This window comes from Choristoneura fumiferana, chromosome Z (assembly GCF_025370935.1).
Source record: "Choristoneura fumiferana chromosome Z, NRCan_CFum_1, whole genome shotgun sequence".
NCBI lineage: Eukaryota > Metazoa > Arthropoda > Insecta > Lepidoptera > Tortricidae > Choristoneura > Choristoneura fumiferana.
The window spans coordinates 36830470-36842624 of NC_133472.1; the positions used below are offsets into that span (position 1 = coordinate 36830470).

General features: G+C 35.9%; 1 protein-coding gene across 3 annotated transcripts in view; it reads left to right on the forward strand.

Annotated features, from left to right (window-relative positions):
* The window catches only part of LOC141436141 (glutamate receptor 1-like), a 129451-nt gene that overhangs the window by 26092 nt on the left and 91204 nt on the right, over positions 1-12155 (forward strand). For all 3 annotated transcript variants that reach the window (XM_074099034.1, XM_074099017.1, XM_074099026.1), the window contains exons 3-4: positions 4880-5007; positions 10328-10457. In XM_074099034.1, coding sequence (XP_073955135.1) covers positions 4880-5007; positions 10328-10457 — 258 coding nt within the window. The remainder of the gene's footprint in view (positions 1-4879; positions 5008-10327; positions 10458-12155) is intronic.

Below are 12155 nucleotides of genomic sequence, written 5' to 3' on the forward strand. Positions count from 1 at the left end.
TCACATATAAAATAACAGTAATAAAACTGGCGATGAAATCTTTTAAACTACATGTACCAGAAGCATTTTATTCATTAAATTTAATATTTATTTGAATCACAGAAGTCAGGGTATTCCATACGTTAAACAGCATTTTGGCTCCTGTTCAAAGCCTTAATATTTCATCTTCGCGAGATTTTCTTATTATAACAAACAAATTTATATTGACTGCTTGATATAACTGATTGCAAATAAAAGTGCGTTTTAATTTTTGAATGGAACACATGATGTTATGAAAAACGAGTATCATGTAGTTAGCATGAGATCTGATAGCAACTTTAAGGCGAAAATAGATAGATCCCAGTGACCTTCTGTATATAATTGAACATAGTCAGCGCTTCCAGTGCTCACTATTTTCGGCCCCGTTCTTTCACATTAAAATTTAACATGTATTTTGAAAAGTGAATCATAATGCGCCTGGAGGTTAAAATAAAGCGCGCATTGATTGAATTATTAATTAAACGAAAGCCATTTAAATAAGGACCAAGTACTTTAGTACTCTACAAAGTTTACATGCCAATTCATTCATGATTTTTTTTATAAGGCAGTCTCGGCTGATGGCTTCGAGGCAGACTTATATTATATACTCAGCGGCAAAAAATTTGGTCCACCCTTCATACAAAATTACCAATTCTGCATACATTTGAGGGTCAGATTTTTTGCCGCTCAGTATATTTAAGACCTTGAATGTCTAAGCTACAACATGGTGTCTGGCCTACAGGTCATTAATAATGAGGATGAGAGATTACCCCAAAGATGTCAGTCCAGCATTTCCGTAAAGATTTTCTTTGTTCTCAAAAATAATGTAATTACTAACTACCAAAAAAAAAACCGGATGGCTATATACTTGTACCTATCAATGCGGCCAACGAGACTCTTGTGGATTTGGGTTATTTCTAAGTAATTTTGGGATGGTTAATGGCCCTTACTTTTGTCCATGATGAGATAGATAATCTTGCAATCGGATTTCGTACTACAATAATAATGTTTAATAGACTTTGTCCAAATTTCAACCCGTCATCGTAAAAAATTGTATTTTAGCTATTCACCAGAAATATAAGTAGTGTTAAAGGTACTTACAATATAGTTTCAACATTAATTATGAGTTCAAACAATTTAGGCATAAAATTTAATTAATTTTTTGGCAGGTTAAGCCTTATACGCTGTTGACTGTACTCCAGTATTTTAATAAAGGTACATTAAGAACGGAAGGTAAATTGATGGTTATTAAATTACTTGGTAGGCCGGGTGAAAAGCTACTATTTGAGGACGGTTTCGGCTAACACAGTGTTCAAAATGTGCAGGCCGATACAGAAAAAAATATTTACATGTTCTATGTAATGTAGTAGATATTTTTTGGTTATGAATAGTTCTTATTCCGTACCCAGGATACTAGTTTTTACTGTTTTTTTTTAATCATAACTTTAATAGTTTATCGTGATAAAAAGTCGAACATTCAGATTAAACTGAATAATATGCAAATTTTCACTATCGAAAATACAAACTGGGACATAGATGCACAGAAAAACCAGAAAAAGAGACCAGCGCTGGGAATCGAACCCAGGTCCGATTTGTAATAAAAAAAAATACATAAAGACTCCAAATAACCAATCATAAATTTTCACTTGTGTCGAGTGATCCCTAAATAGGTCCCCAATTAGAAATAAGTGTGATGGAACTAATAATTACTAATAATTTAAGGAGTTATAAGTATTTTTTATTGAATTAGAAGTGATATAGCTATCTATAAATCGTTTGTTTGGTCATCAATGCACAGATTACAAAATTATAAATAGCCCAACCTAAAACCTCTCAACGAGGCAACTAGAACAACTTCCATTATTTAGCAAGCAAGAAAATTTATATTGTAAAGCAAAGCGTTAGTTCGTCGGCTTATAAATAGAATTACGTGTCAAAAGACGGCCCTCTTAGAACGAGTTTGCAATACTTTGTTACAGCATTTTGAGAGTAAAAAAGACAAAGTCCTTAGAGAAAATTTATCAACTTTATGACCTTCTATGAAGCTCGTGTCGAGTCGAGACTTATCTTAATTTATTATTTGTACTGAAATAACTGAAATTATTATCTTGAATATTAGAGCTGTTTGATCATAACGAGTAATCAGGGTAAATGTGCGAAAAGAGACTTGCTGCCTTCGTTCGTTCATCCGTGTAACAACGCGCTCACTAGGTCCCCGGGGTGCGTTTACTGTTACAGTGGCCTGACTACTGTTGTACATTTTTAACAGAGCTCCGCAACCGAAAGCAGGCTTAATGTCCTTCATCATTTGCTAGAGGTTAAAAAATTAAGATAATCCTAATAAAAAAAAACTGAACAAATCCGAGTTAATCGCGTGGAGAGGATCATGTGCTTTTTAGACATTAGGTACGGACTTTAAATTGGCTTTTCTGTAACTTATAGGTAGAAGACTATTTTTCGTTAAGTTTTAAGTCATTGAAATATAATTAACAATAAAATAAATTTGTTAATACAGCATAACACAGTCCAAATCAAAATAAATCAATACCTGATACTAAAAAAACAATTATACAATAAAAAATACAAAATGTCAAAAAAACCTAAATGAAAAAAACTATAATCATAATATTAATAATATTTCATTTAGTTTTCAATATTTTGGGCACAGTAGTTTTCTAAATACTAACTTAAATTCTCTTTATCTTAAAATTATATAACAACAAAATATAATAAAAGAATAAGATATATAAAAAAATATAAAGATCACTTTATAATAGTTTATTCATTTACCACTCAAAAGTAGTTCACATTTGAAAAATATTTTTTTTACGTAGTACGTTCGCTTTTGGGTCACCGACTTACTATGTGTTCTAATTTTCAACTCAATAAGTTCAGTAATTTCGGATCACATTGACTGAGATGGACAAACACGCTAGTGATGCTGTGTTTTTCCTATTGAAGCACGTAGTCCTAAAATCATAACATCCATACTAATAAATATTATAAATGCGAAAGTGTGTTTGTATGTTTGTCCGTCTTTCACGCCGTAACAGAGAGACGGATAGACGTGATTTTTGGTATAGAGATATTTTATGGGCCCGAGAGTGACATAGGCTACTTTTTATCCCGGAAAAATGCACAGTTCCTGAGGGAACAGCGCGCGATAACCGAATACCACGCGGGCGAAGCCGCGGGAAAAATCTAGTAATGTATATGTTTAACATACATGTTTCAAACTAAGTTTAAACTGACTTAGATTGAGGAGTTCCCTCAGTCGTAAAGAGAAATAATGGGCCTTAAAGCGATGTTTTAAAGGCGTATTTACTCCAAAAGCAGTTATCACATTATTAGTAATAGACGATATAAAATAAAATTAAAGAAAAGACAGCACCTACTACGACAGGTGACTAGCACGTTTACCATAATGATTAATGTTATTTATTAAGTAAGAAAGTGTAAATGGGTACATGGGTCACCCTGCTCTAATTTGATTTGTCTAGTTTTTTACTTCACTGAGATAGTCCATCTACTTTGTCTTTAACCGCCGACGCAAAAAGAGGGAAGTTATAAGTTTGACCGCTATGTGTGTCTGTCTGTGGCACCGTAGCACTAAAACGGGTGGACCGATTTGAATGCGGTTTTTTTTTTGAAAGCAGGTTTCTAGCAGCGGTTTTGAGATATTGAACTTTGAAGTGGCAATGTCGTGGGTTTTCCAACTTTTTGTTGGTTAGGTTAGGTTATGTATTAAAGTAAATTAGCATAAGCTTGTTTACAAATATGTAGGTATTACTTTGTTATTTACGTAAATATTTTCTTTCTTAAAACGTTAAACGAGAACCAAGATTTTCCAATTTGCATCGTCTTAATAACCAATTCATTTTAACAGTTTCAACAGATATCGATATTGACATCGGCTCGATCGTTTCCCTTCTCCCCGTTGTAATTGCACCCTAATGCAATTACCCTAAAAGCCTGTCAGTGGAGCTAAATTTAATGAACTTGAAAATAAAGTGAACGTCCGATTTAATCCGTCTCGATTTCAGTAGGTACTCCTAGAACGTAGACACATGGTAATGTAAAACTGCTTTCAAGATTGTGTTTGAAAAAAAATATAATATATTATTTTGCGAAATTGCGTTGTCTTTATGTCTGTCCAACTGTAACCTCTTCATGCTTAGCTTAAGCCGCTAATGCACATGCACACGTCACGAAATGGTCTCAATGAGAAAAAATTGCCGGTCTTTCGAACGGCGCTGACCATCAGTGGATCTAGTGGGGCTGAAATCTTTGTTAGATTCTTAATGAATCTGTGTAAATATATTCAGTGGGATTAATAAAGTCACTTAATCCATTGTTATGGATATCAATGGAACCAGTAGGAAAAATCTGTATAGATCCATGCTCGAGCATATCAATAGATCTACTCGTAATTATAAAAAATATTCTCTTCAGATCCATTTGTAGCGACAAGAAGTATTGGTGTATCAAATGATAAATAAAATCTCATTAGAACCACGGTTTAATAAGAATGATCTAGTTGGAAAATAAAATCTCAGTAAATCCATAATGGATCTTAAGAAATAGGAGCGAGTCCAAATTTTTGAACGTAACCCATAGAAACTAATGGTTTTCTTAACTACTATTGATAATATTATCACGTATCAAGCTATCGATTCGATGGTCTGGATATAACAGTAAGAATATCGATGTTCAACTATCAATCAGCAACACTGTAATAAGCTAAGCTACCCTAGCTGCGATCAAAAAAAAGCAATCGGGCAAGTGGGCTACCTTATGGTAAGCCATATCGCTCTATGGCAATTTACTTAGTAGATATATTGAACATAATTTTTCCTTCCAGTCTGCAACCAGTTCGCACGCGGCGTGTTTGCCATGCTGGGCGCAGTGACGCCAGAATCGTTCGACACGCTTCATTCCTACACAAACACTTTCCAGATGCCCTTCGTTACGCCCTGGTTTCCTGAGAAGGTATGGTTTTTACATATTACCTTTTTTTAATATCGAAAACTGTTGTATTTCAAATTCATTTCCCGAGTGTCGACTGCTTTGTAGACAGGTTTTGAAACGCGGACCAAGAACACCGCTTTAGCACTGGTATTTTCGATCTAGCTTCAAGCACTAGTACCAAAAGTGTCGTTCCTAAAGCGGTATATGTTTATCGGTATTTTTAGTATCGTTTCAAGCCCTGTTTGCAGGATGTCTGAATATTACTTAAACATCAAGTTCAAAACCATTTTGTCTAATTCAGTGATGAAAACTGTTCTGCAAACAAAGTGTTTTCAGTTTAATCCATGTCTCGATGACAGCAAAAGCTAGCTAACAATAAGATTACTTGTTTAAGGATAGATATATCGGGGGTAAATGTGTAGATGGATACAGGGCGGTGGCAGTGCTGTCTACCCCCTGGCAAAGTTTTTGAATGCGCGTTGCAAGGTTCTATTTATGATCGACTATGCAATCAGCTGTCACGCACAACACGGATTTCGCCTCGGTTGTAGCACAACCAGTAATTTGCTTAGTTACTCGGCCCAGATTATACCTGAAGTCGACGGTGGGGAGCAGTTTGACCCCGCTTATTTTGATTTTCGCAAAGCTTTTGATGAAAATCGGTCAAGTGCGAGTGCGAGCGACTCGCGCATGAAGGGTTCCGCACCTTCGTACAATGTTTTAAAAACAAATAGTTCAGTAATAATTTTTTGTAAAAAATCTAATACAAGCTTTTTTGTTGGCGGTACTTTTTTCCCGAATCAAATGAGACCAAAATCGATGCGGTCGTGTCGTTTTTTATTACAGAGTAGGTATGGCCAACATCTAAATTTTATTCATCATCACATCAGATCAGCTCTACGTCATAATAATATTGCTTTGTCATCGGATTTATACATGCATGCAAAATTTCAGCTCAATCGGTTGAAGATATCCACTTCAAATTTAAGTTGAAATATTTAATATTATTAAATTATTTAATTCCACCTTAACAAACATAATTAGTTACATTACATTACAAGTTAATAAAATCATATCACCAAAATATAAGCACTAGGTGCACGTATTTTGAATAAAGAACAATTTTAAATTCTCATCCTCTTTGGCTGTCGCCCTGTCGGAGGCTGAATAGCGCCTTAGAATCTAGCCATGCGCAAAAAAAAAATTTGGCTGAACGCAGTTATTCGGCCGAACGGCGCGTACTTATTATGAATTAGTGAATAAATCTTAACCTGATTTTAAATTTTGACCTTGTAAATAAATAGTGTTACTCAGTTTGAATTATAACGGACATTTTTTAGTGTGAAAAACATTCAATACAGGGGCTGTGAGTGCTTTATTGAAGTTGGCTTTTGTGAAGTGTGTGTAGTGTGTGTCGGAGGTTTGTGGATCATAAATTGTTATTTAGTCTTAATGCTGCACAAAAAAATAAACCACGGTCTTAGAGACAATTATTATAATTATCGAAGGTTTTATAAAATAGCACTAATAAAATCGCAAATTAATAAGTAGTTAAACTTTAAACAACATAGGGTCACGGGCGTTGCCCCTAGCAACTGACGGCCGTCATCTTGGCAGCCTAGCAATCAAAAACCGCTGAATGAAAAACTAGCCAACGTGGGCTTTACTCCCCACCTGTTAAAGTTCTTTGTAAGCTACATGACAGATAAACGTCAGTATGTCGAGTACGGTGACCTGTCGTTTTGCCGAGTTTCATTACGTAGATTTTCGTTTCGCAGACAACTGTTGGCAGATTTTTCTTTTGGCCGAGCAACGTTTGGTATAATTTCGTTACGCCTATTATTCGTTTCGCCGAGTAGTCGGTAGGAAGAATAGCGATAAGCAGATTTACGTTTAGTAGATTGTTTGTTTCGTAATTGTTTCAGTTAACCGAACAACTGTTCGTCGAGACACGATAAGCAGAGTTATCACATGGCATTCATATTGTTAAGTAGATTTAATGTTCAGTCGATTTTTGTTTCGTAATCTGCGTAGATAAAATCGGCCAATTTTATCTGAGTTGACTATATAAATATACTAGCTTTTATCAAAATGAAGTTAGGTGTGACGACGAGCGTTAGCGAGGAGGAGTGTTAGGTAGAATTGCGACCAACAACGCACGAGCCGAGCGAGCGAAGCGAGCGTGCCGCGGTAGCGGCCGGCGAAGTGCCAGAACCGAACTGCTAGCATCGCGACTTGGTTTGTTTAAACTCCAATGTAAAATAAATACAAATGATGGTCAAAAATACGTTTATTACTTGCGTTATACGTTTGAAACTTGTGAGGGTACATGAAAAAATCATAAAGAATGCGCGGTTAGCACGGCGTGTAAAAATGCCAATAAGGCCATAGTGTAATCCACACATATTCACGGTATTGAATGCCAGTCCCCATGCGAAACGAAAAGATGCGAAAAGTTGATATGCGCACTGAATAATAGTTCAACCGTTACAAAAGCGAAAGGTTGTTCGACCAAATGTGCAAAATGTGTAGTGATTAATAGGCTAAACGAATTTCTGTAAATAGTTGTACGGCTTACTGACTCATATGCCAAGTAAATAGTCTGCTAAAGGTTGAGTTACGAAATGTTAGTCTGCGAAACAATACATCTGCGTACAAATTCATCGGCGTACCGTTACTCGGCGAAACGTTGTCTGCCAATCAATAATCTGCCTAAAAATAGTCGGCGAATCATTAGGTAACCGTCGAGTACGCTAGTTATAGGTCAGAACCTTATTTTGTAATGTCGGGAGTAAGTCAAGGGAATACAACCTGGGCCCGCTTGAATTTATTATTATGGTCAATGAGCCTCATGTGATTAAGAATTCAGACTGTTTACTGTTTATTTAGACACAGACATAACTTTATTTCGACATCAAACAAAAAAATTAACCAAAATATACCTACCTATTAAGAGTGCGATAGACTGTGAGAAACTTCAGTGCGATATAAACAGAGTTGTTTCATGGAGTAAAGCAAATAAGCTGTACTTTAATACAACGAAGTGCTTGGCTTTTACTTTTACGCGATTACAAAATCCTAATAATCCACGATTACAGAATTGACGATGTGAAATTACAAAGGGTAACGAATATTAGATTTAGGAGTCACATTGGATCTAAGACTTCGGGACCACATCATCAAATCAATATTTGCAAAAAGCCTATAGAGTGCTAGGATTTGTACTTAATCGTTCCTATAAGTTCACCAATATCAATGCAATTATCGCTTTATATAATGCATTTGTGCGTAGTGTCCTTGAGTGTAATGCAGTCACATGGGCGCGACATGAAGCAAAATATCAGCTGATGATTGAGCGAATTCAGAACAAGTTTATTAGGACCTTGTTTTTGACGATGTATGGAGTATATCCATTCTACCCACTATTGTATCCAAATTTATTTGTGCTGGGAATGGTGGTGGGCTACAACGATTTGCGAGTCCATAGAGAGCTATGTGTGGTAAAGTATGTGTTCAAATTAATAAGGGGTAAAATACACAATAGCCGGGTATTGAGTATCATCAACATTAGCTTGCCTGATAGGTGCGTATGGCGTCGTGGTTGGCCGCGCCTGCTGGCTCCGGATGGCGCCGATGAGGCGTGCGTTCCGCGCCCTCAACCTAATAGCCGAATGCATTTACTTGTTCTTGTGTCCTCTGAATGAATTCACTAAGTCTGCATTATTTATAATTTATCATAAGAGGAATTACATTTGAAATTTACCACGAGCTTTGCGGTGAAGGAAAACATCGTGAGGAAACCTGCACAAATCTGCGAAGCAATTCAATGGTGTGTATGAAGTTCCCGCGTGGGAACTATGGCCCAAGCCCTCTTGTCCTGCCCAGCAGTGGGACGTATATAGGCTGGGATATAAGAGGAATGATTTAGATGTATAATGTAGTAGTATAATGAAAATTAGTTACACTATTGTCTTAGGTTACCTAATATGCACTTACCTATAAAAACAGTTGTAAGCGAAGAAATAAATTTAATAAATAAGTACATATATTTTTCTCGGCCCTATTCGCACTATTTGAGAATTTTCGAGACTTACTTGAAGTTAGCTACCTACCGGTAATATTTGAAAGCTCTAATTACAAGCGATAGAAGTTTTTAGGACAATAGCCTATTTTTAACAAATCGGTCCATTGGTTAAAAATATACAGTTTTTTTTCTTAAAACTCTTGCTAAAAATTGGCTATATCCGTATTTATTTATTTAATCGTATGGCATAGAAGAAGGATGTACAAACTTGCTTTTTGCCAAATTTGATAATATTTAGGCATATCATTCCTGCGATTTTACAGTGAAGAGGTGTAAACATAGACAAAGAGTCTCGGGACTTTCCGTAATGTCATGTGCAACCGCTGAGTCTAGAGACATGAGATTTTTACAGGTTTTCTTCTTGCAACGTAAACGAACACAACGATGCTATTTTACGAATTCTCAAGAGAAATAAAATCCCGGAATTTCAATTCTACAGACAGATGTATTAGTTTGCGCCAAGCATCGGGTAAAAGCTAGCTTAAAATAATAATGACTGTCCGCACTAATGTTTTTTTTCTCTTTATACCTACTAAGGCCGTTTCTACCCGCTGACAGCGTTTGACGAGTATAAATTAAATGGCTAAAGGACAATCGACTTTGAGGGGCCCCTTTGCATTCGCTGGCAGTCATTACTCTGATTTAATTTAGCTTGGCATTGACATAAAAAAAGATTTATTGGGATTAAGTACCATTGATTATTATTTCTTTTGTGGAAGCGAATCTGAGTAATGATTGTTGTTGAAGAATTTCTGAGACATTTGCCATTTCGGGTTCCGTGCTTTTACAGGATGTTTTCATTGTGTGGTTTTACATGGAAACCATATAAATCAAAACCTATAGGGTTCAGTTAACCAATCTGATTCCTACCTAGGCCACCATGAAACCTTCTTAGTTAAACAAGATTCTACGGTGGCGTAGGAATCGAATTAGTTGACTGTACCCAAATGGTTGTCTGGAAGAGATCGCTTTTAAGCGATTTGTGGTGAGCATTAAATAATAGGTATTTATATTGTATTGTATTGTACTACTTTCTATCAAAATAGCAGCAAACCATAAGGCCTTACAATACAAGTATAAGGATAGTCCAAAAGTCACTGATTTTGAATTGAAAATCTTGTTTTTCACAGAATTTCCATGAAGTACAAAATTATGTTTTGCTGTCTTTTAAATTTGCACAGAACCCTTGGTGCAGGAGTGTAACTCTAATCCAGTTTTACCTTTGAAATTATTTAATGCTAAGGTGGCTTTTATCAGGTAATCCCGCCGTCTTCTGGACTGATCGACCACGCTGTGAGCATGCGACCCGACTACCACAGAGCGATTGTTGACACCATCGTGTACTACGGATGGAAGGAAATCATCTACATGTACGACTCGCACGATGGTGAGTAAAACCTTACATATTTATAATACAACGTGTCACTTTTCTACCCTCTGGACAAAGATATCTGAAGAAGATCTGAAAATAGAACGTATTGATTAGGGCATTTCTAACTCTACAAAGCCTCATACCAAACGCCACAATATTAAGGACAATGTTGGTCCGTGGGGTCCTAGCGCTTTAAAACTTTTCAAAGACATTTCCAAAAGGTTAGTAGGCGTCACAGGGGACCGAAGATCTGGCAGCTTCCTCGGACAAAGAATTAGCTAAGCTATTCAAAGAGGAAACGCTGCCAGCATCTTCGGGACCTTGCCTTAAGCAATTTGTTTTAGTTTTAGGCTCAGTTTTTAACTTGTGTAAGTATTTTAAGTCTTAAGGTATTTCTATGTAAATAGTTTTATTTATTTATTTATCAATAAATATTTACTTGTAAATATTAAGGAAGAAAGGACTTATTTACGATTTAATACTTCGGAACATACACTTGGGCTTTAAACAATAAGGCCTCGGTTCTAGAAGAAAAAACAAATTATAACATTTTTATTCCTCCTACATATATTGAAATCTGAAGGGTCAAAAAACAGTCCTATGACGGGGTTGTAACTTTTTATGAATAATGGATAAATAAACTCATGATGGGCGTGTCTAACACGCCCTTAAGGTACTAAGTTTTATACGATATATTACAATGACTCTCCATCGAACACTATTTTGAATATAATATGAGGAAACAGGCACATTCAAGAAGAAAATTAGCAAAATACGATCTTATTGCTCTATAAATACAGAGTTAAATACTAACTAGATATTCCCATTATATATTTTTGACAATTCATACAGTGCAAAACCTATCATATTAAACAAACTCTGAAACCACTTATTATTCTTTACCTTTGCAATGTAAAAATTACCACTCTCTTGTTTTTCTTAGAAGACTGAGATAACAGTAGCCGAGGAGGCGGCGGATTCCTGTTGTTTTTGCGGATTAACTTTTAATATCAGTGAATATTAAGATAAAAGGAGGCAGCGAACGGGGTGAGCCGGGAAGTCAAGCCGGCTTACTACATTCGCTTTATCGTTTTGCTTTAGTTCCAACGGAGATGGTGGTTTTATAAACTGTAGCACTCGCGGATTAAGAAGGGCGATACCGCCGATCATTGCTGACGGAAAAAGTGTATGTTAGTTATGCAATTTTGCTAGTGTGCAGGAGCAGGAACGATGAATGAAATTCCTACTAGAATTCAGTAGGAAAGGAGCTTTGAATTTTCTCGATTTTAGATGTTCTGAATTCAAATATCACCACGGTTTTTAAGAGTACAAGTGTAATGAGAGCTTTTCATAATTCGAAAATCGGTGCATTGTAAGAAGTTGAACGTGAAAACTGGTTATTTAAATATTTCTCACCACACTACACTACACCTATACATAAATGACTTAGTCTGTCCTGCATTTATAACATACTTAAATACATATCATGGACAAAGTATAGTCTGTATTATTTTGTCTATGATACATATGCACATTTTGTTTCCAAGACTTTAATATTAAGTCTAAACCTTAAATTACTCGAAGAGACTAGTCCATTTAAAGCGTTGGCTAGCTATTTACATATTTCACCTCCGACAGTTAAGATCCGCCCCTCTTCTTAGGAAAAGTTATGAAGCCTTTGGGGTATCTTTTTAACTGCAAGAAAAATATAAA